At 32.8% G+C, this 27,006-nt stretch overlaps 2 protein-coding genes across 3 annotated transcripts; one reads left to right on the top strand and one right to left on the bottom strand.

Moving 5' to 3' along the window:
• Positions 1-3,225: 3,225 nt before the first annotated feature.
• Positions 3,226-7,651, top strand: LOC100818853 (BTB/POZ domain-containing protein At3g50780). The gene is made up of 3 exons (XM_006573547.4): positions 3,226-3,767; positions 4,085-4,910; positions 6,468-7,651. The coding sequence occupies exons 2-3, from the start codon at positions 4,278-4,280 to the stop codon at positions 7,401-7,403; spliced, it is 1,569 nt and encodes a 522-aa protein (XP_006573610.1). The 5' UTR covers positions 3,226-3,767; positions 4,085-4,277; the 3' UTR covers positions 7,404-7,651.
• An 11,710-nt stretch (positions 7,652-19,361) lies between these two features.
• Positions 19,362-26,740, bottom strand: LOC100786231 (BEL1-like homeodomain protein 4). Of its 2 annotated transcripts, none has more exons than XM_014776036.3 (5): positions 26,335-26,740; positions 24,911-26,233; positions 23,257-23,645; positions 21,989-22,049; positions 19,362-20,330 (listed from the first exon to the last, which is right to left on the bottom strand). In XM_014776036.3, exons 2-5 carry the CDS (start codon positions 25,964-25,966, stop codon positions 19,704-19,706), a joined length of 2,133 nt encoding a protein of 710 aa, XP_014631522.1. In that variant the 5' UTR covers positions 25,967-26,233; positions 26,335-26,740; the 3' UTR covers positions 19,362-19,703. The 2 variants fall into 2 exon arrangements, with proteins under 2 accessions (XP_014631522.1, XP_014631523.1); XM_014776037.3 differs by having other exon boundaries at positions 24,911-26,166.
• Between the last annotated feature and the right edge of the window lie 266 nt (positions 26,741-27,006).

Here is a 27,006-nt window from a genome sequence, read left to right as displayed (position 1 = left end):
AAATTTATCTTTGCCAACACGAAAGCGATCCACGCCAAATCTTAGGGTTGGTTTTCACTTTTCATAAGAGAAAAGGAAGGAAAAAATGTTTCATAGTTTGGACTCATCTTTTCACGGTAAACTAATTTATTTTGTGAAGATGAGATATCAAATTAAGTATGAGTGCATCATAAACAATCAAACCCATCTTTTATTTAGAATGTGGATGAATTGATGTAAATTTGTTTAAGTTTAACTAAAGATTTTATATTTGAGCCTTAGTTAAATATTTAAAAAAAGAACTTTACAACTCATAATGATCCTATATAGTTTGGTATGATTGTCTCAAGTAAAAAATATCTTTTCTCTTAAAAACAAAAAATCCATCTTCTATTTATTCTTGCTAGCGAGGTTAATTCAGCTTTAAAGTGAGTTCAAGAGGGCAAAGTAATTTAGTAATTGTAACATCTTATTTTTTTTTTAAAATAAATCAAAACTATTTTATTTAAAAAATTAATAGAGTTTTTATAAATAAAATAAATGAGAGAAAAATATTTTTGTTAATTAAAATAAGGGTTTCATAGTATTAGAAAATAAATAGAGTAAAATGATGTTTTAGAAAATAAAGAGATGTTTTGATTGGTTATTTACTTAATGAAAGTATATTATAGAGTTTTTTTTTATAAAATAATAAAATAAAAAAATAATAAACTTAGAGTACCTTAACTATAAATAGAGACATATTAATCATATTTTTTTTTTTGCATTTACGATATGTTTTTACATTCTCTTTTTCTTCCAACTTCGTTCTACTTTCTTCATCCCCAAAACTCTTTTTTTTCCTCGCATACACTCAAATATGTCTCAATAAAATTATGATTTCGGATTCGTTAACCATTGGATCATACTGAAATGTGGACACCACCTTAGAAACTCATTTTCTTATATTCTAACCGTTGGAATTTGCAAAATAACACATATAGAGGGAGAAATCCACTCGAATGGAGATAATGAAATTGAGATTTCAATCATTTTTCCTTTTTTCTAACACTTGGAAACTCTAGCAGAGCAATCAAAGAAAAAGTTTGAGGAATCTTAGGGAACCACTAGAGATGTTGTTATCACTTTCAAACTACACACATGAGCTCGCTTAGGGATAAGAGATGAGTTACTTACACTTGGGGATTATAATGAACATGTGTAGGGATCCCTAGAGAATAAATTTTGGATTGTTTAATGAATTTCAATTCTTCTTATATTTTTATTCGCGAATTGACTGTGTTTGACAGACCAGTTGATGTTTCGATGCAAAATTATTGTGAAATTGATATGTTCTTGTGTTGAGTGTGAAACCTAGAAACTGAGTCTTTTCTAATTAGTGTGAATTAATAAAATTAAGTAAGGAGATATTTACCATAAGATGGAGTGAGATATCGATTTTGTATTTTTCTCCTTTTTGTGATTTTTTAGGGTTTTTTATATATAGTTTGGAATTAATATTATAATTTGAAATTATAATAGGCTAATAGAATGACATTCTCGATTATTGTTTTAGTTTTAATATTTAGTATGAGTTTATATATTATTTCATATTGTTATTCTTTATAATTGACCAAAGTCTATTTAGCTATAAAGTTCTCCGAAAGTTTTAATCCTTGGTGCAGTTTTGTTTGATTATATTTCATTTTGTAAATTCATGATAAGAATATTTGTGTGTTTAGTTATTTATATATTGTGTGTGTTTATATATGTAATACTATTTGTATATTATGAATTGTGATTGAGATTGAGTATAACTGGTAAGTTGAGCGTGTTTTAATTTCTGAGATACACATGAATATGTAATGGTGGATTGTGACATTGGGAGGTGTTAAATTGTGGACATAGGATATGCTTGTGAATAAATGTGTGGTTAATACTTGATATGATACTACTTGTGTTTTGAGTTGTGAATTATACAATAATCCGACTAGTGTTTACCTTGAGAAAAATGTTTATGTGCGAGGTGTTAAAAGGAAAGTGTGAGGTTCCAAGTTAGGAACTTGAGGTGTTAAATTGTAGTGCAATGTGTTGAGTGTTAAAAGAAAAGTGTAAGGTTCCAAGTTAGGAAGGTGTTAAATTGTAGCGCAATGCGAGAGGTGTTAAAAGAAAAGTGTAGGATTCCAAGTTAAGAACCTAAGGTGTTAAATTGTAACACATTGTGTAAAACGTGTTTGAAAATAAGTGTGAGGTCGTGAATATTGTATAATTCATGAACAATGTCTACATGCAAAAGTTATTTTAGGGGTTGGACCTGAATTAGGAAGGTGAGACCCTAACGGATTCTTCGGAGTCTAAGTTTTGGGGGTAAATACACTCGGTTTGAATGTTCACTTAGTAAGAGTGACTTGACATATCCATTGTATGACATGTCTTGTTATGTACTCTTAAGTGTCATGGTGTTATTTTTCACTAACATGATATCACGTTGTATATATGATTGAGTTTTAGTGTATCCGTTGCATAATGTCTATATAATGATCATTGTGTCTTGTTTTAGACCGGAGATGTTTTCATATCATTATTTGATAAGTTTTTAATTTAATGATTAATGTGAATGTGAACCTTTTATCTACATGAACTTTTTTATACTTAAAAAATAAAATTTATTTTATGTAATTCAATATTTTCATATATTTTATTATATAAATATGCATATCTTGGTAAATCTAATGACTCACAGATATAATTTAAAAAAAAATTGGTTGCTTTTACAAATTTTATTTTACTCGAAACATCAATTTGCAACCGAAAAATAAACATGCACATGGCTATGAAACTTGTAAGTAAAATGCATCCAAGCAAAAAGAGGTCAATTAAAAAGGAAGCACCGCCGTCTGTTATTGGAAGATCCATATTTTTGGGTTTGGATTTTAGGACCATCCATCGCTTTCATGTTTATATCCTACTACTACTACAATTCCACGGGTAACTGCCTCTTTCAAAAATAAAAAACAACCAAAAGAGAGAAACTACTTAACACCTTTCTGACAGACACCAATCTGCTATCAATATCAAGATTCCTCTTTAGCTCTTCTACTTTAATTTGGCATTAAACATTTGCACCCTGCACCTTAACTCAACTAGAGCTCCAGGGACGTACTTGTAATTACACCATGTAACAAGCAAGCATACATACTTTAGCTTTACTCTACTCTACATGAGTACATGATAAAAGCCACAGTGACATACGTAAAGAATCAACAAAACAATATCTTAATAAATAAAGAAATAAAACAAAACAATAAAATGAGAGGCGTGCTTCTTGTCTGTTTGATTGCTGCTGAGTTGTGTATAGGAGAAACAGGATAAATAAAAGAAAGGTACTAATACTTTATTTTTATTTTATCTCGTAAAATTCTCTTTTTAATTAGAGAGAAGAGAAATGGTTGAATCCTGGAGGTGATGCAAATTCTGAGACCCAAATCATCAAAAGCATGGAACCGGTAAAGTGGAAAGTAAGAAAACACAGCCCATAAACCATCATCATCTCGTTCCATATCATTTCATTTGGTTGCTCCCTTTTCTCTTTTTTTCGGGTCTCGTGGTGTTCTCTATTCTTCACAAATTAAAGAGGGTCTTAACTAAACTCATTATTCCTCCCTGCAACTCTTTCTTCACCGGTTCCCTTGATGGTCAACACTTCAGCTCCTCTTCAATCATTTATAACGCTATGAGCTTAAACAAAACATTGGATACGACATGGGTTTTCACTTTTCATAGGCTTCTCATAATATGACCAATGTTTGGTAAGTTTTCTGCTTTTCCGTTTACTAGTTACTAGTGTCCAAAGAGAGACAAGGGTCATTTTCTATGTGCTGATCTGTAGTTACTTTGATGAGGTCAGATATAGAACTTCTTGGTTATACTTTTGAAAATGCTCCAACCATTTTTCTATTAAAATTTTGAAAAAATAAATATTTTTACACACTTCTGCTGCTCTGCATATGTTCCTGCCGTTCTGCTTGGGTTTCAGTTCAAATCTTTTTTCCCATTTGAGAAAAAAATCAAATTTTTAGTCCATTGAACATTCCTCATGTTCCATGCACTTTGTGTGAAACTGCAGTGGCACCGGTTCTTTTGGGGGAAGTAGATCAGCTTCAAAGACTGCAGCTTTTCTTTTTGCTTATTTTCCATATTTTATGAGGGCAAATTAAGAAATTGGTTGTTAAATAGGGAAACAAAGATTTGTCTCCACTGCATCATTTTCACTGTGATGCTATATCTTGTTTTATATTAGCTGAGAATCCTTGTCACTTATGGGGGATATTAGGCATTCACGGGTAGAGCAAGGTCAAACAAAGATTAAAAATGTTCCAATTGCTGTCACCCCTGAAGGGTTTTGGTGTTGCCCTACTCCTGTTGGGTTTCAGAAAAGCCTCAAGCCTCAAAACCCTTTGAATAAACTCAAACCCTCTTCACCACCCCCAAAGACCAGTTCCCAGAAAAAGGCTGTCTCAGTGAGTGAGAGAAAAACAGTGCCTGCCCCATCAAGATTGGTGGTTTCAGATGCTCAACAATGTAATGATGATCCAGAAAGACCTCCACCTAGCACTTCTGTGCCTGCACAGAGAACACCCAAGCCCAAACTTGAATCTTTGCCCAAAAAGGTAGCTATTGAGTTTGGTGAACCTGGAACTTGTGACATGAAGCTGCTTCTCCTTGGAAAGCAGGGATTTTGTGTGAAGTTAAGTGTGCACAGGGATGTTCTAATAGAGAAAAGTAGTTTCTTTGCTGATAAACTTTCTGAGCAATCTGGTTTATCATGTCTCCAAGTTGATGACTGTGAGGATGTTGAAATATATGTTGAGACTGTTGGACTTATGTACTGCAAAGAAATGAAACAGCGGCTAATGAAGCAAAGTGTTTCTCGCATTCTTCGAATACTCAAGGTAATTTGCTAACTCTGTCATGCTTTTTTGCTAATTCTGTTTAGTAAGGCATTTCTGGGAAAGAAGAAATATGTTCTTTGCTATTACTCTTTTGTTCTCACATCTAGTAGTACGATTATATTTTTCAGATTATTTCTGTGGTGCTGTCTATTTGTTTGTCTGAAATACTATGCTTCCTTGGAGGCTTGTGTTTATATCTCCACTAATATTTAAACTCCTCATTAATTATAATTCTTATCGAGTTAATTCAGGCTCCACTATGATAAATATTTTCAGCATGGTTTTTTCTTCCCCAATATATACTAATATATCTTGAATTTAAACAATGCTATTTAGATTCTTAATGCTGCAATCAACTGCAGTTTTATCTTTCATGGAATAAGCCAAAATATAAACTCAATAAGGATAGAGTAATGCCATATTCTCTTCATCTTTATAAAGAAACTATTAAATAAAAAGGAAATGCATTTAATATTTTAGGAACATAAAAGGCATTCAAAACTTTTTTTCCATTTAATAATTAGGAGGATGACGTGAGAGTATATAGAATTATGGATTTTGTTTTTTTTTTTTTACAAGAAATTATGGGCTTTGTTAACTAATAGTAGTATTCTAAGGACCATTAAATACGCTCTATTAGGAAATGATTTTTGTGTTTGCAATATGTTCCCTTTGTTAAATGCTTTAAACTTTTGTTTCCTTAACTAATACTACCTCAAGGGCACTCATTAGCATTTGACTAGAATTATTCTGGAAGAAAAAATATTTTGTACTGCTTTGTGATATTGTAAACTAGCGTGCCAACATCATGATTATCATATAATATGGAACTGCTGTACTGTAATGAAAACCGGTGCATTACGGTTGAGTAAGGAGTTATTATTTTTAAGACAATTTACAGAATACAGATGCATTGTTCTTGAGAGGTCTTGAATCACTTCAATGCATCATCTTTTCTCCATCTTCATCTTAAAGGTGGATGGGAACTAGAAATTTCTTGTATTGTGCCATTTTTCTTATACATACTCAATCACTCATATACTAACTACTGTTGATGGAAATCAGTAGTTAAAATGTGCAATGAATGCTAACTATAGTGATGATGTTAAAATAATCAATGTATCATATGGTGGTCATTTTTATAAAATTATTGTGATCAACTAGTAGATACATTGTAACTCTCAACAAGTATACAAATAAGTAGCCTGAAACGATGATCATACGATATAACCACGGTGTCACATGAGTTCCTCCCACCCACCCTCATATAAAAATAGTAAGATTACCTAGTATATGGTAATTCTTATGCCCAGTTCCCTGTAAGATCATAGTATTTTATCATGGGCCACAATATTTCTGACCTGTTCTCTATAAGGCTTCATTATGAAAGATAGAGCCTAAAACCTCAGTAATAACTTCTTGCTAAATATTGTCTTCATTTCAAATCTTTCTCGTCCTTGTTTCACCATTTTATCATTTGCTAGGAATGAGCCACTGAATATTTGATGGATTATGCACCATTGCTAGACATGTAATCTAAAAGAAACAATTTTGCAGGTCACAGAATTCCTTGGCTTCAGCTCATGTATCCAATCATGTTTGGAGTACTTGGAGGCAGTCCCTTGGAATGGAGAGGAAGAAGAAGAAAAGGTGATCTCAACCATCCTACGACTCCAAGGAGAAGGAATTGGGGTAAATCCGGTGCTAAAACGAGTTTCTCCTGATTTTTCTAATGCCCCAAAAGATACCCTCTCCCACATTGTTGAACTTGTTCTCAAAAGCAATGAGGAGAGAGGTCGCCGAGAGATGAAATCCATAGTTCTAAAGCTCCTTAGGGAGAATAACAGTCTTCCAAGTTCTTCAGGCTCAGCTGACCTCTGTAATGACATGATTAATAAGTCATGCAGAAATTGCATGGATTCTTTATTGTGTCTGTTCAACCAGGTGGCAGAGCCAAGCTTTAGTGATAACAAAGAACCTGTAGTAAAACATATAGCTCTTGAAGCTGATAACTTGTCATGGTTGCTTGAGATTTTAGTTGACAAACAAGCTGCTGAAGATTTTGCGCTGATGTGGGCAAACCAGCAGGAATTGGCAGCCCTCCATGGAAAGCTTCCGATTGCATTTCGTTATCATGTCAGTTGCATTTCAGGAAGACTATATGTTGGCATTGGAAGAGGGGAGGTTTTGCCATCAAAGAACACGCGCCAGCTGTTGTTGCAGACATGGCTACAGCCTCTAATCAATGACTATAACTGGTTGCAGCACGGGTGCAGGTCATTTGATAGGAAACTTGTGGAGGAAGGAATTGGAAGGACAATTCTCACCTTGCCTTTGGAGGATCAGCAGAGTATTTTGCTTTCATGGGTTGGAAGTTTCTTGAAAACTGGTGATGGCTGTCCCAATCTTCAGAGAGCTTTTGAGGTGTGGTGGCGGAGGACTTTCATTAGGCCATATGTGGAAGGCCAAAGTAATGCCATGCCAGATAGTTGAATGTTGTCAAAGCACCATGTGATGATATGTTCTTGAATATATCTTAGAATGGTTTTGGAATTAGAATTTCTCTTTTGAGGTGACTATTCTAAGCAATTATAAATGATATGTTGATTTGCCAATGTGGTTTACCTCCAGCTGCTAACTGGTACTGAGTTCTGTATATATGGCCGTTTCATGTATACAATCACTCGTTGAATTGTAACTTTCAGTAATTATACAAATACCAAGGATTTAGTTTTTCTAAATTGAAATTTATTTTATTATACAAGTGGATACATTCAATTATAATTTTAATAGCAATTTTTTCAATTAATAGTTAGATTATAGCTTCTTACTTTAGTGGAAGCAAACCCCACTATTCAATACAAGGTATGGGGATACTTCATTTCAAAACATTAAAAATAAAGAAGTGAATATTTTTTAACCACTATTTGGTGTACTGTTTAAACCCTTTCAAAAGTATATTGAGGGCGAAAGATACAAACTCCTTTAAAAATACGTTTGGCACCCTTCAACGGTAATCCAAACATAGCTTAATATGTCGTACTTTTAAGATATAATTAATAACTGGCGTCATAGTAGTTGACATGACTGCAGAAATGATGATTTATATTAGCTATTTATACTCAAGAAAATTCACAAAGTCTAGTTAAGTCGCGATAGCAGTTTTTTTTTCTTTTTTTTTCCGTATTGCACAATATTTTTCATAAATTTACATTTGATTGAGTACCTCTTACATAAGACGAGATTGTCTTCTACCGTACTAACCGTGTACTATTAAATTAACTAACATTTTTATTAAGTAGAATCTAAATAGGCTAATTTAACTTGCATTCTTTCTGTATGTCTTTTGTGTCACCGGGTTGCAACCTTTTTCTTTTCTAGGCCCAGTATAGAAAACAAACACTCTCAATCATCCAAAGATATCGAAACAGAGACCCAACCAGCACTTTAGAACAAACAACAAAGCCTAGTAGTCAAGTACAAAACAAAATGGGAGCTACTATTGTCACTATCAATACTACTATTGGTATTGAACTTTAAATATTTTTTCTTCAGAAAAATACTTTTTTCACCAAAACATGTTTTTGTTAGCAAAATACACAATGAAATCATATTTCCGTTGTATAAGAGGGAATGCAAAAAATAAAAATACACAACAGAAATATGATTTTGTTTTGTATTTTGCCAATGGAATCATGTTTGGATTGTGTATTTTTTTGCATCCCTTTTTACAAAATAAAAACATGTTTTCATTGTCTATTTTTTATAATTTTTTTAATTAATTATAAATGCAAGTTACCTTTTTTAAAAGCAATAAAATTATGGTGATATAATTTATCATTTTTAATAGTAATCAATATATTTTTCTTAATTAAAATTGAATTAATTGGATAGAAGGTATCCTTTATAAACGTAATCAAATTAATTATTATATGAATTATCTTTATTAACAATAATCAAATCAATTTATGATATTAATTTGTATAAAATTAAAAATGATAACTTATGCAATCATTAATTTAAATTTAAATAGAAAAATAAATTATATCAATTAATTTGATTATTGTTTAAAAAAGTCATGTGTGTTGTCATTAATATAATTTGTATTGTAACTAGTTCAAGTAAAAAGGGTAACTTATATCTAAATTAATTAAAATTTTATAATAAAAATTTAATGAAAAAAAAAATGTTTCCATTGAATAAAAGGGGAGGCAAAAAACTTACACAGCAGAAACAATGATTTCGTTGGCAAAAAATACACAACATAATCATATTTTTGTTGTGTGGTTTTTTTTTCACTCCCTCTTACACAACAAAAACATAACTCCATTGTGTATTTTGTCCACAAAATCAAGTTTCCATGAAAAAGGCATTTTTAAAAGAAAAAAATTTAAAGCCAACGGTTGATAGTACCAATAGCAGTATTGATAGTGCCAATAGTAGCTTCCAACAAAACAGACAAAACCTTGTTATGATCTTTCTCAAATGGGCTTAAGCCTTTTAACTCCTATTTCATCTTTTGCACATGAGCATGCCATAAACAGTCTTTTATAAAGGAGAAAAAGTAATGATAGTGCACGGAACATATTTGGTTGTTGCTAGGTGCACCAGGTATATTGTTTGTGCACCCAGCATTAAAATAAAATTCCAAAAATGCCCTTAAGTATTTTTTGTTTTTATAAATTATGTAATCCGTATAACTCATACGGAGTCAAACCTATGACTTTCGCATTATCAACATGATATTCTAACCAATTGAGTTAATATGTTAATTATATTATAAAATAAATAATGTAGTTATATATAACACTAAAATTTCTAATATATATTTAATGCGCATGTAAATTTAAATAATTAATTTTGTGATAATTAATTTTGATATAACTCATACAATTAGCTAATCCATATGTTTTTTTAATTTATTAATAATTTTTTTAATAGTGAATGCTTTTTTATTTATAAAAAAACATAGGGATTAACTAATCCATATGAGTTATATCAAAATTAATTGTCACAAAATTTATAATTTAAATTTACATGTGCATTAAATATACATTAGAAATTTTATTGTTATATATAATAACATTATTTATTTTATAACATAATTAGTCTATTAACTTAGTTGATTAGAGTATTGTGTTAATAACGTGACCTACCAGTGATGAATAATCACCATTAGTGATCACCATATTCATGCAATTCAAGAAATGTCTGAGAGAGTTGATCTATCGTAGACGATAAAAAAATATATTTTAGAATAGTTATTCTGAAATAGGATAAATAATTCGAAAATCTTTTCCAAAATTCCTACTTCAAAATTTGAAATTTTATATTTTGCAATAAGATACTCTTTCAAAATAGACATTTTGAAATAGGAGTGTCTAGTGAGAGGGGCATTCTTGTCCATTGGAGTCTTTTAGGAGGTGCAATAAGCAAAATAAGAGGTGCATGAAGTAAAGGCCCAAAGTCTATCCTATTAAGTGTCATCAGGCTTATCAGACCGTTATTGGACTATCAATATCAATAGATGTCCCATTTTGTAAACTTCACACAAGATGTTCAATTCTTAGCATGAGAAAGTGTATTTGAGTTCTTAAAATTAATTAGGGATATGACCAAATAAAAGTATATAAGTGTAAATTTCTCATTTTACAAAACTAGTTTTATAGGATTGAGTTAAACATTATCTAAATTTTAAGATAATATCAAAATCTATTATAAAAAAAGTTATTATTAGATCTATTAAATCACTCACAAATATTTAGTCTTGTTAATTTTACGTTCAAGATTTTCAGTTCTTGAGGTGAGGGGTGTGTGTTAGAGATAGACCTCACAATGACTATTGATATAATCTAATTAAACTATGTAAGTAAGGAATGATTATCAACTTGCAAGCCAATTTTATAAAATTTATTTAGGTACAAAATGAAATTATAAGACAAAGTAGTACAGAAAGAAAAGAGAAAAAATGTAAAATAAAATCATTGTTGTAATAAAAAAAAATAGTACGGAAAAAATAGATGAACAACTATGTACATGATTCCGTTTTGAAATTATTTAGAAACATGATGAGATAAAGTCATAAAACCCAATCCACAAATTATATAGAAAGGATTTTCTTCAGCCAAGTATTTGAATGCCTAGGTGGTCCTGACCTGACTCATGATAAGTGATGATTGCTAGATAAATGTGCCCTTGATAAATACCCCCCACTGCCAACTTGTAGCTCGGCTCCAACCTTATCCACCGTTCGTGACGCTGTTTTTTCGAAGAATTAATTATGATTATTCATTTTTAAAAATTAACTTTACCAAAAAAAAAAAATCTACGATCTATACTCTTTGAATTTGGTGTAGTTGATGTGGAACATTAGTACTTCACCCACCAAATAAAAATTGGTATTCAAACCATCTAACCGCGCGAGACTCTATATGTTCCCAATGCTTGAAAAATAAAAAATTTAAGCAACTAACTCACATCACATCTCCCATGCCATGACTTTTTAGAATATTTACCAATCAAGAGACACACTCCATGCCTAGCACTATGGCCATGGTTACATTCGAATATTAGGGCCACGATTCATTCACATCTCCTGCCTTATATAAATGGGACACTTTTCACATCACTATACACTGTTGCACGATTGAAATAAATTTTAACTTGGACGATCAAGTGTCTTTTCGTTGATACTCCCTATCTTTACTTGTTTATTGGACTAATATCTCTACCTTCTTCCACTTATTTAGTAAACTAACATATGCACCTTGTTTACTGTTGCAAATTCCTCTTATGGCATCACATTCAACAAATATTGATAACATCAGATTTATGGAAAATAAAAAGGTAGAGATTCGAAGACTTTGAAATTTTATTTTTGATTGTTGATGATATCACATTTATCTTAAAAAAATCGACATAATATTTTCAAGAATTTTGGAAAATATGAAAATTAATTTATATCTATTTATTACTCTTGGGAGAAGTCACATTCATCTACTATATATAAATGGGGACTTGTGAGGAGTTGTTGCAAAGAAGCAAATGAGATCCCTCACGAAAGATAGAGTGAGAGAGTTTTTGTAATTCTTTTTAAGAAAAGAGAGTTATATATTTTCACCATACTTAATGAGTGTTTGAGAAATATTATAAACCATCTTATTGTGTGATATTGAAATCATTATAATTTTATATGATGATGGAGATATTTTTCTCTTGATGCTAAAAGAAAAACAATTATAAAAAAATTGAAAAATTAAAAAAGGACTTGTAATTTTAGAGACAAATATTCTTTCGAACAAAATAACTTATGATAGCAAAAGGGTAGAATTCAAAAAAAAAAATATAAACATTCCAGAGAAGAAATGCTCGATTAACCTGTAAATCACATTTTTAAAAACAAATTTCATAAAAAGGATATGCAGAACATACAACTTTTTCTTGAATTAACAATTTTTTTAAAATAAATCCATTTATGATAATAAATCAAATGCATAAAGAATTTATAAAACAAATCAAAGTATAATTCATTTTATTTTAATTTCACACAAATATTTTCATACAAGAAATTCGAATTCACATAATTCTTGTAACATCTCCTTTTTGTCACAAGCAAATGTATTTTTTTAATTTATTACACACCTTAGTTCTATGATTTTTCCCTTTCATATTGAAGGGATTTTCACATTAATTTTTTTTTGATATTCTTCTTCTTCTTCTCTTACTCTCTTAATTTACTTTTCTTATTGTTCATCTTAATCACATAAATAGGGAAATTTATTATTAATATTTCTCAATATTTACTTACCTAAAAGAGATTCGTCACGAGATGAAAAGTCCACCCATAATTAACCCTAAAAAAGATTAATAATGATTTTTTTTCTTGATGTAAATTGATTATTCATAAATAGATAAATTATGAAAGAAACAATATAAAGGTTGACAAATTATAACTCCAGAACCAAAAAAGTTCATAAAAGAATAAATAATTTAAATATTTTTTCTTTTCGTCTTATATGAGTCAATTAACATGTATTATCTCTCACTACCAAGTACCAGCATTATGTTTTAGGATATAATCTATAAATATCATGGTATATATATGATCTCGATCTTGGGAAGTGTGAGCATCATTTCACATCCCTCCTAAAAAATACTCCAATTCTTCATTTCTCTTTAAACTTTTCTAACATGATTTTTTTTTTAAGAAAAAAAAGCAGCCAAGATTTTCTGACTTGCATGGACCATCTACTAATTAATATTTACAGCATAATGTTAAGTAATTGGGGGAAGGCGTGAGGAGTGAGCTCTGAAGATGGGCCATGCAACGCAAAGAGGGGTTTTTAGCTTTATCAAAATGAGGGTATTTTTTTTTTTTTTTTCACTTTTGGAATTGCTTCATGCACTTCCTATATTGCTTATGGAATGAGGGTGGTTAGCCTAGGACATACAGGAGAAATTATATTATTGTCCGGGACTACCAGGTCATTTGGGATTTCGGGCAATAAATGAAGGACACGTGTTCAACCTACTAAATCACGAACAACATTACAGCTTAAAGGCGTAAGCATTAACGGCAATTTTAAATCAACGCTTAATGCATAGTCGTGGTTATCTGGTTTTGAATATCATGCACAAATTCTTATAACGGAGTAGGAAAGGAAATACCATAAAAAAGTAAACGCCGATCGAGCCACACCGCGCCGCCATATGCATGATTTTCTTCTCCCTGTATCTTTTTCTTTTCACTTTGAACTAATAGGTTTGTGTTTCTACTTGTTCTATAGGGGATGAATTTTCTAGAGATGTATATAATATAGGCACTGTTATATATTTCTTCTACAAAGCACCTAATAGAGTTATATATAATATAACCGATTAGAATCTGTTTCTTGTTTGCTAATTCTTCTAAGTTCTAACCATGACTCTTATACCAACGGATGATATCAAATTCCATTGAAACTTTTGATCAATTAACAAATTGGCCAACAAAGTCATATTTGCAGAGAGGCAGGACATTACTTTTCTCTCTTAGAAGCAAACAAGGATTGTTATTGATATCAATCAACAAGATAAAATTTTCTGGCGTTCAGGAAGAGAGACGACAACAACAATTATTTTTGGAAGAAGATATTTATAATTATTTTGATTAAGAATAAGAAGAAAGAAAATACGATTTGGCTGTTATTCATTTATTTGTTGGATATTGATAGTAAACAACTAACCGTAGCGTGATTTGCGTTAAATTGATAATTTTGTTTTTTAAATTTTAAACCTCCGTAATTGAAAATGCCGGTAACCCTCGTCCATATATCATTACATCTCTCTAACAAGAACCTTGTCATCCATTTATTGGTTGGGACCACAAGGCATGGTGGTTCCAGACCATAGTTAACTTTTTTCCAGGAATATTTGGATTGATGGTGAAAAAATTGATTTGAAATAAAATTAATTTTACTGATTTTGATAAAAAAAAATATAAGATACTTCTACTTAGAGAATCTCAAGTGGAGGTGCTTCTATGATTTTTTAGGCTAAGGAACGATTTCTTGTGAGTTCTTCTGCATTGGAACATAATGATGACGTGGCAAAGTGAGTTCCTTTGTTGTGTTAAGGATAGTTTCTTATCTAATGTTTGAATTTCTTGTGATTTCTTACTATTTCTTACATTGGAGTAAAATTTTATATGAATTTTTGATAAATGAAATGACATGACGGGAATCACAAAAAATGATATGGGGACCATAAAAAGATAATTAAGAAACCCAAATGAGTTTTTTGTTTTAGAGATGCTCTTACATCATAATTGATTCTACCATAATTTTAAAAACAATCCAAACATTCAAATTTAATCAAAATCAAGATTGATTTATTATAATTTATCATAATTTTAGAAGTTATCCAAGTACATAAAATTTTTTCTCGGTACCCTGTCATCCTATGACAATGGGCAATGGTAGCACTACACGGGCTGATTATTCCATAATCTGTATCAACCTATACAGTATATAAGCCCTTTTCTACAGTCCCATTTATTTTAGCTACCTAAAATTTTCAGTGGGTCAAAGATAGACACTGGCCCAAGACTGAATGAATCCAATTAATCGATCAGCACCAATATAAAAATAACTTGTCAAATCATAATTATAAGAATTTAGTAATAAGCGTCTTTGATTAAAAATATCAAATATAAAGTTAAAGCATTGATATTTTAGAAAGTAGAAACTTAAACAATGTCTAATATTTTACTTGTTAAAATTATTAAAAACATTGAATGATTCAATGTAGGTCTCAGTCTCATGACCCTCCTCATATTATCATCTTTGTTAGAATTTTCTTTTGGGGCCCATCGATGGGGTTCTGACGGGTGACGGGTACCTGTTCTTTCTGTACTGTCACATTGCAAAATGGTGGGCCCGGCCCAATTTGCTGTCAATCTGAGCATCTCATCCCTTGTTGGTGATGGCAACAGTGGGCTCCTTCATTCATTAAATGGAATCGAATTCAAAGCCCTCGTATCGACTTTTCGTCAGCTTCTTTCCCTATTCAATGTGTAAGTTATGTTGTACCTATACAAGACAAACTAAAAATTCTACGGTGGGGATTCCCTCCATCATCCACTAGGCTGCAGAGATCCCTTCTATTGTCTCTGTTGCTGTTAAATGTTAATGAATTGTCTCTTCAGAGGACGCCTAGTTACTTCCTCTCCTCTTAATGCTAATGAATCACCAATTTTATGTTCCAAGGAGACGAGTATATATATTAGATCCTTATATATGTAAACTTTTTACTCACATTGATTCTTTGTAAGTTATATTAAATATTAAGTAGCATGCAAATATTTGCCAAAACCTATTCAATATAGAGCATATTCGCTGGTTGATATTATTTCCAAACAGTAATATTTCATGTTATAACTGGACTGAACACAAAAATAATCTTACATATATACACATTTGGTAGGTAGGAACTATAATAAGAAGTTAAATTAAATTTAGAAAAATGATAACAAGACAAATTAGGAAGTGGTCCATACAACATATTCACAATCAGACCGACTACGTAACGACTGACCTACTTTTAATAACATGTTCTTTTCATAATAAATTTAAATTACCAAATAATTATCTGTTACAATCTATTGATGACATCATAATGACTCATCAATTCACACAAATCCTTATATAATGCGTCGGGTGTCTAATTGGTTACTAAGTTTGGCTGTTAAAGATATTCGAGGAATTATAAGAATTCGATAGTTTAGAACTTTTATGGTATCCATTAATTTTTACATCACATACAATTATGTGTTATTATTTTTTTTTAAAAAAAATTAATTATTTATCGCATAAAAATTAGTCGGAACATAAACGCCTAATAATTTCAAACTACCTAATAATTTTTCCTAAAAAATGTGATGAAAGACTACTATCCCCATAGACATTGATCTTCTACCTTTAGAGTACTTACTAATATTCTAATTAGAGCAAGAAGCTAATTAATAAGAAGAAACATATTGACTCCAATAATTCCAGTGACAACGTAATTATTATATTATTAGTAATGCAAGTCATTGGATCGGTATAGTGGTGAGAATTGGGGTAGTACATAAGTCGTATATTAATTCAATCCTCATAGTCAAAATTGTACACAAAAAAATTTAACAGTAATGCAGTTTTAATTGGTTTCACAACCCAATTAAAGGACAGCCGGAAAAGAGTATGCAATTTCAGTGGCTCAAAGGAGTCTTTGCCATGCAAAGGCAATTATCCATTATTGGACTATCTGACCAAGACTACGTACATTTCAATTCACAAATATATATATTTTTGGTAAAAACGCTGTACCTATATATAGCCCCGTGATTTCCTAAATAATAATAGGAAAAACAGTACACAATGGTTCATTGATCAGAAACCCGTATATTACATTACTTTGTTCTTGAAGACCAATTATGGTGGTGTTTTGAAACGTCTTTTGTTAGGAAGGAAATAATATTATTTTCATAAAATGAAGTAATCTAAGCATATATTGAATGTCTATCTCAGATTATGTTTAAAGATTTCCTATGGAGCTTTGAAGCCAAATACTAACGACAGTGACATTACTGTAAACTAAGTGAATATTGTTCAAACCTGAAAAAAGTGAATCACACAACTCTATCAGATCTGTGTTTTTAGTGCGGCCGCATATGTAACTAGCTTCTAACACTATCCAGCTAACTATTGCCACATCTTAACGTAAATCCCAAAACTTTACTTATGTTACTATATATAAAAGAAAAACTCATGAAAAATCACATATAGTTGAATATTCAAAAAGCATCATTGATCGTTGCAGCAGAACAACCTTGAAAAAATCATCTGGACGTGGAGAAGCGCTCTCTTTCTGTTAGTAATATGCGGTGTTTCTCAAACAACAAGAAAGATATTAGGTGAGAAGTGCTTGTTGCTTTGCAAGTTCTTTGTTTTGGTTTTTACGGAAGAAACGTGTGGCTTTTGTTTTACATACCACAACAAATTCCCGTTGATCTATTCTCTACCCACATTAATTACATATAACAGAAACGGAATTGACAAGCCTGTAGGTGTGTAGAAATTATCCAAACACTTCCAATCAAGAAATGTAGTACGGTTTCAACTTTCAAGGACGTCGCATTGAAATTTGGTTTTCTCTATATGCATAAGCCACGAATGCTTAGTTTTTTAGCTTAAGGCAATTGATCAGAAGTATATACTTATAGTTTTGTTGATCATAGTTTCATTGTTTTTTCATAGACACGTTAAAATCTATTTCAACATTATTGTGCATTGTAACTTACTCTTTTGCATGAATTAATGACTTTCTTCATTGCTAATTAAATTAATCAATATAGAAAACGCCTTCTGGTTATATACATTTTCTTATATCCAATTATTCAATAACAATTAGAACACCTACTATTTTAGTTAAAGTATAATTGCATTTAGATACACGGTCAATTTTCTTGTCATTGATTAATTGCATTTAGATACATTGTCTAAACTAATAATAATTTAATTGGCAAATTAATCAATGACAAATTTTTTTGGTAGCCAATGACAGTAAATTTTTAGAAAACGGGGATGATGGAAGTCTTTTCCCTTTCGTCTATCACTTAAAAAATGAAAGTTAAGTGTAATGGGAAATAGTTCTTTTCTATATATCGTAGAAATAATTATTATTCACCATTTAAAGGTTAAATGAGTTCGCCAAAGAATTGTTTTAAGTTACAAGTTTGTATATTATAATTTTTTTAATTACTGTGATTAAGATATTCAATTCTTTGGTGGGATAGCAAAATATTCCTACAAAGTTTAAATTTTTAGACTAGTTTTGAAGCTAATACTCGATTAGAGATTTAATCGCATTTAAAACTTATCACCCATTCTCCAAAAGATGTATTATATAAGAATGGAAACATGATTTTTGGTCTTTCCCAACAACACCATTAGTTATGCTAATAAAAAAACCTTTAATAAAATATTAGGTTAAGCCAAATCTTAATTTTTTATAAGATCAAGCTTATTTATGTAAAGTTTGACCTGTCCAATTCCTACCATTTGGCTTTTCCAACAACACCCAACGATTATTTCTGTTATTTTGACCATTTTAGTTTTTGTTCTCATGTAAATGAAAGAAGTTGATGTAAGAATTTGAGTACCCCTTATATTCAAAATCTCAATATTCATTATGCTTAGCGGGGAAAAGAAAGTTTGCCAAAGAGGCAAAGAGGGTCACTTTGTCGAGTTTTCAATTTCAAAGACTCCATAACTTGCATTCAACTTTAAATTCCCTTATTGGTAGATGATATGTGGTCCCATTGTAAATTTAAGGCTCATACACATGCATGATTGAGATAACCTGTCCTTCATTACAATAATTTAGAAACATTCATTACAATAATTAGAAGGGTACGTAAGTGGACAATATGTAATGAAAGAATGTCCATTCGACTCTATTAAAAGTATATGAGCACTGAGGTTGTTGTCAAAGTGTCTCTTGGCAGCACTGAGAGGACTGGTATATGAAGAACAAGATATATATGCTCATCAAGTGGAGTTAGAATTGGACTGTGAAAATTAACCGCATCTTTCATTAAAGGAACAAGTGTTTTAATTGATTTCAAGGCAGCAAGAGTTGTTCTTAACCGTCTGGGACATGACTCACATCCTATCAATATTGATCAGTTATTGCTGTTATACTTATGATTCAATGAGAGTCTATATTCCCAAACTTTTTCATGTATAATGTGATCTTTTTGTTTGAAATTAATACAGCCCCGTTTATTTACCAAAGGAACAAAAAAAATAAAAAATCAACAATCGCACAAGGACAATGGTAGGTATAACATTTCATTATCTTAAAAGTTAAAAAAAAAAGGAACAGTTATTATTTCAGTCATTGACTAGATCAAGTCCTATCAAACTAAACTACAAACCTTAAAAATAATAAAGTACATATATCGGGAAAAATAATCATGAAAAACAATCTGCTATACAGTTATACAATAGATACCATATTAATGTTGCGCCTAATTAATAGCTACCTTCAGACTACCTTTCTCATATCGTATTGCCTTTTTTATTCTCCTGTCCTTCCACAATGCAAATAAGACAGATCGAGGAATAACTGAGAAACAATAAAGGGGGGAAAAATGTTTTCTTTTGATGATATGATATACATAATAATATGATAAAGCATCTTCCTATATAATATTTATTATTATTTTGATTATTATTATGTGAAGTAGTACTATATAATATATATTGAAGTTTAAATGGCTCCAAAGTCTCTAACAGAGAAAGGAGATTTCTCGGGCATGTTCCCGGCGTGGCGAAGCCCTAGGGTGAGTGACACGTCACCGGGTGTGGTCCCAAACCTAATGAGTGTGGATCCAATGTCAGCACTTGCAGATGCGGTCCCAAAATCTGCTGTGACCAAATGACACGTGTCATCAGAGGCCATTAATCTGTGTGCGGGCAGGTCTGAGTCGTCGAAGCACTGAGACACGGGTGGCGCCACCTCAGAGGCGATGGTGGTGGTGGTGGTGGATGCGGTGGACTTCTTTGCTTGGTTTTCCGAGAAGCCTTGTCTGTTATTCATTGCAAGGTGCTGTGAAGGGTCGCTTTCGGGGGCATTGATGGTATCGGATCTTTTGCCTGTCGGTTTTGTTGTTTTTGTCGTTGTTGATGGTGGTGGTGGTGGCGCTGTTGCTGTTGCTGTTGATGTTGTGGCCGCTGATGGTGTTGTTGGAATTTGTGCTTGGTTGCCACTAATGTTGTTGCTTTGGTCCTTTTCTCTCTCTTCTGCACTCTCTGCTTCTTTAAGTTCTTGTTGGTACATCTCTTCCACCATGGGTTTCCACAACCGAACCCTGGCATTAATGAACCAGTTTGATACCTGAAAACCAACGTGTTCCATCCATTCACCCAACCCATCAATATACACACACGGATGCAATTTTTATAGTAAATGTGGCTCAAAAAGGTTAAAAAGAAAAAACAAACTAAATACTACTATAATGCATTAATGCTTGAATTTGTCACGTTAAAGCAACATTTAGTTTAGTATAAACTAGTAATATGCATGGAAAGGATTAACTGATTTAGATTAGCAATAGCAATAGCAGCATATAACGTTCATGTCAATAGCTAAATAATTAATGTTGACCTGCACTATTTGTTTTCACCGAATACGTTTATAATTTCAGTTCAATTATTTAATTAATAATATTATCAGCACAAAAGAAAAGGGACACAGAAGAGCTTCCTTTCTTCTGGCTCATTGTTGTTTGTCCCTTTGTGCTAAAGTGTGATTAGACACCGAGGTATCTTCTCTATGGTGTGACACAAAGGACAGTGAAAATGACAGATTTAAAAATAATAATAACGTGATTAGTTACTACAACAGATGACACTATTCATCACCAGTTTGTTCTAAGAAGGGACAGTGATTTAGTTGAATGAGTCTAGCCCTCCCCAAAATTAACAGGCCTTTTCTTTCTCTACAGAACTGTGGTTTGATTATGGGGCTAACTCCAAGGAGACAGTGAAATAAAAACAAAGTAGAAGAAAAGCAAATAAAAATAGTTTTCTGAGGAAAAAGAAGTAAGAAAATAATTCATTTTCTACTTTTTTTATTGAGAAAAAAATTAATAAACACACACATATATATATATATATATATATATGTTAAAAAAAAGAAAAATAATCCATTTTATATTTCTATCCATATATATATCAAATAAAATATGAGGAGGGGCATGGTTTTTTGCAGCTTGATGTCGCTGATAGATATATACTAATATAGGTTATAGAAAAGAAGGGATTAACGTTTAATATAAAACGTGCAAAATTCTAGCATAGATTATATCTTATGTGGATATTAATACAGAGGAAATAAACAAACAAACAAAAAAATTCCGAGCCAGGCAGCCAGCAGACGAAGTTGCATGAATACGTAATACTATGGCATTAGCAGAGGCATTAACATCTTGAAAACACACATTTATTCCCCATATTTATGGTTCCTATATTGTGTAGTTGGCGAAGCCATTTGATATGAGAGAGAAAAAAGAAAAGGAGTAACTAGGAGGGTGAGCTCGATTGAAAGCTAACAAATTTACAAGTCTCATTGCTTCTGTACTTACCTCTGCTCATTTAATTTCAGAATTAATTGTGTCGTGAAGTAAAAGATTCCAAAAGTAAATTAAAACTAGACCAAAAGATAAGCATTTCTTCAGATTCAGAGAGGAGAAAACGAAATTTTTGACTCGAGAACAAAAAGAAGAAAAAGGTAGCATTAAACAAAATAAAACACACATTGCCGAGAGAGAGAGAGACAGAAGAAACCAGAGAAACAAAACTCAAAAACATGTAAGTTGCATCTGAATTCAGTACTGGTCCCTCTTCTTTTTCCATTCATGACTTTCTCTTTTCTTTTCTACTTAAACGTGGTCCATGTGTCTAATTAACTAATAATTACTCCACTTCTTATGCGTTAATTAATAATTATTATATTGTAGAAATTAAAGGTAATTAAGAAAGAAGTGAACGAACCTGATTTCGCGATAGGCCAGTCTGTCGTGCCAACAGATGCTTATCTGCATCGCTTGGATACCTGAGAAAGAGACCAGAAAATGACATCAGAAAGAAAAAAAAAAGGGACACGGAGCTTTCTGTATCTGTACCCCTAGCTAGCTGAGTTTGAAACCTTTCTTATTTTCTTTCCTTTCGTGGGCGTGAGAATCTAAGAGAAAGAAAGAAAGATCTATGTCCTAACTGCCATAGCAGAAACTAAAGCAGATTACTGATTTCTGTACACACTGATCACTGTCTCTCTCCCCAACCCCTTCCCCCCTTAATCAGTTCATCTAATTAGGTATTGAACGAGATCACAAAAAAAGATACCAAGAAATATTCATCGTAATTAAAGCATCGATCGATGATGCTGTGTGCATCTTTTTCCACCTTTTTGCTGCCGAGACAACATCCAAGGACACTGCAACATTACTGCTTACTGTTCCTCTAAACGATCATACGCATACGGCACATAAATAATGGCTTTTATTTTAGATTCTCTCTTTCCCATCTGCCACCCCTCCTCTTCCCTTTCTTTGTCTCTTTATTATTTTTAAATAAACACAAGCGCTGTGGCTTTTCTTCTACTTAATGATCACAGTATCTTCCGTATTGTGTGTTATCCTTTTTTATATAATTTGCTTACTCTCAAAGATCTATAATGACAGATTATCCCAACATCCTCCTTTGTTCTACGTCTCTCTCTCTCTCTATATATATATATAGTACTTATATTTGAAAGGAAATTAGTAATCACCTAATATAAAAATGCAATAATAACAGTAATATGTAGATATGATTTTTATGTTTGGAAAAGTACTGTTAGGTGGTGTGAAAGTATGACGTGTTTAGTTAGAGATATGTGAGGATTATAATTTTGGAACATCATAATATTGTATTGATGTATTTATTAACTTTATTTATTAATTTTTATAAAAAAATTAACAGATAATCATATTTTAATATATATAAAACTTAATTAAATATGAAACCTTAATGAATAAGAATCTAATTCTATTTGGAGCAAGACATCTTTCTGTACTGATGAGGACCATAATGAAATTTGATAATGTTTTTTTATCAATAAATATTAATAGTTAGTATTTATTAGCAGAAAACTGAATTCAAATTTTTTTTCCCTCAGCTTCTTTATTAATCATCCAACGTCCTCAAAATTTTACCATCTAATAATTTATCATCGTGTTATATTAAGTATGAAGTGATAAAGAAATAGAAGGAATTCGTACGGGTGGAGAAAATGCTCGAAAAGCCAGGCTCTCAAAATGTTGACAGAACGTTCAGGCAAGCCTCTCTGGGGTCTCCAAGCTTCTTGTTCCATCATGCCCATCTGGTGGAAGGCTCTCTGCTGTCTTAGGCTTTGTTCTAACATCTTAAGCCTTGGGGTCTCACCCTTGGTCAAACCTCCTGAGCTTCCCGCCCCATCTTTGTCTCCAAGTACTTCACAACTTTGCTTCAGCTGCGCTGTTATCGCCTCCTTCAGACACCGGAAATGCCGAGACATTGCTTTCTGCGCCAGTGCTGTGTATGGCACTGCCGCCCCAAATCCCATCATCAGGTCAAATGAGTTCACTACCATTTGCATTTGCTCGCAGTAGTGGTTGTATCTCCTGTCCACCTGCATCCAACAAAATTATTATAATTCACTATTAACTTGCTATATCAATGAATGAATGAAATGTTGAAGACACCAATTAAAAATAAAAAGGAAAGCTAGCTAGAAGGTAATGTCGTTCGTGCATGTTCTCATTTACTCATCCATTGTGCCGTTTGTTAAAAGCCATAGATGAACCAACTTTAGCATTAATAAAAGAAAGCAACTCATATGCGAAATAAATGTGGATAGTTATTAGTTAGATATATCGCCACTAGCCCATGCAAATAGTGAAAGACAAACACACATATTAAATACGTATTAGTTTATAGTTGTTAATTAAATGGATGGATTAGACTGGGCAGAAAGAAAAATTCTAACTAAGTATTGAAATTTGGTTAATTTGTGAGACTATGTTAGTACTTCTGAAAGAAAAAATAGAAAATCAAAGATCCACGAGATCTAACGAATTGTATAAAGGTTTGATTTTTCCAAGGAATAATAGGGATGCAATGAAATAGTATTAATTGTAAAAGAGTATGAAGAATATCCCCTGGGTTTCTTTTCCGGAGTACTCTTCACCAATTGATAAGGCTCGTGCACATAAATAAAATTAAAAAAAAAAGGCTGAATTTCTTTCATAAGAAAAGAAAAAAGGAACCCTGTGGATCCGTTCTGGTCAACTGAGATATGATAACAATGGCTTTTACTGTAATATTTCCATGATAGGTGTGGATCTGTAAGGTGGGAGTGGCATTGATAACAACTTGGTACGTAATATATATGGTGAGTGAGTGTCTTTCTTCCTTCTGTTGGGGTCTATCTTACACTAATTATAATGAGAAGGAACGTCGCTTCTTGATGGACGTGTTCTCCTAATAGTTAGTCTCATGCTTTTACAACAAACCAAGAAATCAATTAAAATAATATAAAATCATCTCACCAATCAAATCGAAGGATTAAAAAACCGGGTTCCATATTAAAATTAAAATAAGGAACACTTACCTACCAACTGATCCTATGCAAAAGGAGCCCTATTATACCAGCCGGCCTTTTCCTTTTTATATATATATATAAAATATATTAATTGAAGATACCGGCCGGAGAGAAGAAACGTGTGCTTTATTATCCCCGTTGTTAATTTGGAAGACAAATAATGCAGTATTAATTAATGGATTAAATTAAACAAATAATTAAGAAGAAAAAGATATTGGGGGACCTTGACTCTTGATGGGGGAGAGAAGGTAAGAGGGGAACAGAAAGAAAGAGAGAGAGATTACAATACATGCCTCGTCAAGCATAGATAGTAGTTTGACCTTCCTTCTCTGATGCTCAATCCTATCAGCCGCTGACAAAGGAGGAGGAGGAGGAGGCGCATCTTTTGATGAAGGCGAAGAACCACCACCACCGGGATTTGAATTAGGGTTTGAATTCTGTCTATTGAACTTGCTCTTCTTAAACTGACCCCTCCCAACACTGCAAAACTCTTCCAGCAACTCTTGTGCAGCCTTCACATACTTTGAATTTCTCAGAACATTAACTACACCTAACGAGGATGACCCAAACCCAACATGTCCCTGGTGGTTGTTGTCGTGTCCCATCGCCCCTTGTAAATGCAATGCTTGATGATGATGGCTATTATTATTCTTGTACTGAAACTGAACCGCCGAAGAAGAAGAAGAAGGACCACCACCTCCACCACCACCACCACCACCTTGTTGGTGATTGTAATATAGAAAACCACTATCGCCCATCCTCAATTCCTCGGCTTTCGCTGCCTCCAACGAAGAAGACAGCGATAACGAAAGACCTTGCCCTTCCACCACGCCTCCTTGTTGGTGAGCACCCTCAGGAACCCATGTGAATTGACCAAAAGACCCTCCCGCGGCCGAACCAGTAAATCCTTGGAGGGAATTGGAAGAAGGATTTGGAAGCAACATGTGAAGAGTTGAAGAAGGAGTAGTGTGGCTTTGAGGAGGAGAAGGCGACCTCGTTTGAGGGTTCATCAGAAAAAGTTGCATGGCTGCTGCTGAGTCAGCATTAATGCCTGAAATCTGTTGCTGTTGCTGCTGTCTGTTTCCGTACCACTCTCCGGCTTGCCTCGCCGCCCGGAACGTCGCCGTGGCGTGCTGCTGCTCCAGCAATTCCGTCGCCGGCGGAAAATTGAACATCTCCGACAACATTCCGGCGGTCTCGTACACTGGTTCCTCCTCCTCTATCCCTACCAATGGCGCCGCCTCGAACCTTACCTTGTCCCGCCGGATCTGCTGCTGCGGACTCATCACCCTTCCTCTCTCCAACCCATTCGGGAAGCTGAAGATTCCTTGTTGAAAATCTTGGGACATAGAATTGCAGGAATTAATACAAGATCCAAGAGAAAACCAATGGTGTGTAGCACTAGTATTATTGTTGAATGTGACGGTGTTGCTGTTCTTCCCATATTAAAACCATCATCTTCATCTCTTTTTCCTTTCCCAGCAAGAAGTAGCAACAACCACTAATCCCGGCCCTAGCCTCCTCAGCTAGCTTATTCTAATTATTACCACTGTCCAATAGTTGAATTATCGATCAGTTATAATAAGGAGAACAAGCATATCCAACATCAACAAACACTACATAATAGAAAAAGACAGTGTGTTAAAGTTTCAGCTTTGCTAATATCTCATGGGGGGGGGGGGGGGGGGGGGGGGTATATATTCACACATATATGTACCTCTTAGAGTTGCAGGGTATGAAAGGATGTAAAGCTCTCAGACATCGTTTTCCCCTCGGTGGTTTTGATAGCTTCTACAGTTTCTTCTCTCTCTCTCTCTATATCTCACACACACTCACTCACTTTCTCTCTCTATACGTTGTCGCCTATCGTCTCTTTCTCTCCTTTTCTTTCTTTTGTTGCTCTCCGCGGTAAGTGTTTTTCTGCAATCACCTTCTCTAAAAAGAAAGTGCGGGTTTCACAACAATATAAAATTAAAGATGGAGGGTTTGGGGAACTGATATCATACTTGTCTCAAATAAACAGAGAGAGAGAGAGTGTGTGTGAAAGAGAAGAAGAGAGAGGAAAGGGAAGCGGTCGCTCTCACTCTTCGGTCTTCACCTCTTCCTTTCGTTTTTTTTTCCCCGCCAATAATGTCCTTTTATATATACTTTTTTATCTTCATATTCTTGAATTTGACACCATTTTTTTCATATTTATATAAATGGTAATGAACTGTACGCAAAAGAAATATTCATCGTTTTGGAATGACGATACTAACCCTATCTTATCTACATTCTACACACCAAAAATTACGAGCATAATAATGCTTGGAATTACAAGTCAAAGCTAAGGATTATTCCAAACTGACTACGACGAATTTAACAGACTAAGGATTTGTGCGTGTCATTT

The sequence above is a fragment of the Glycine max genome, chromosome 1 (genome assembly GCF_000004515.6).
Source record: "Glycine max cultivar Williams 82 chromosome 1, Glycine_max_v4.0, whole genome shotgun sequence".
Classification (NCBI taxonomy): Eukaryota; Viridiplantae; Streptophyta; class Magnoliopsida; order Fabales; family Fabaceae; genus Glycine; species Glycine max.
The sequence above is the reverse complement of the archived record's forward strand: the minus strand, read 5'-3'. Positions and strand labels throughout refer to the sequence as shown.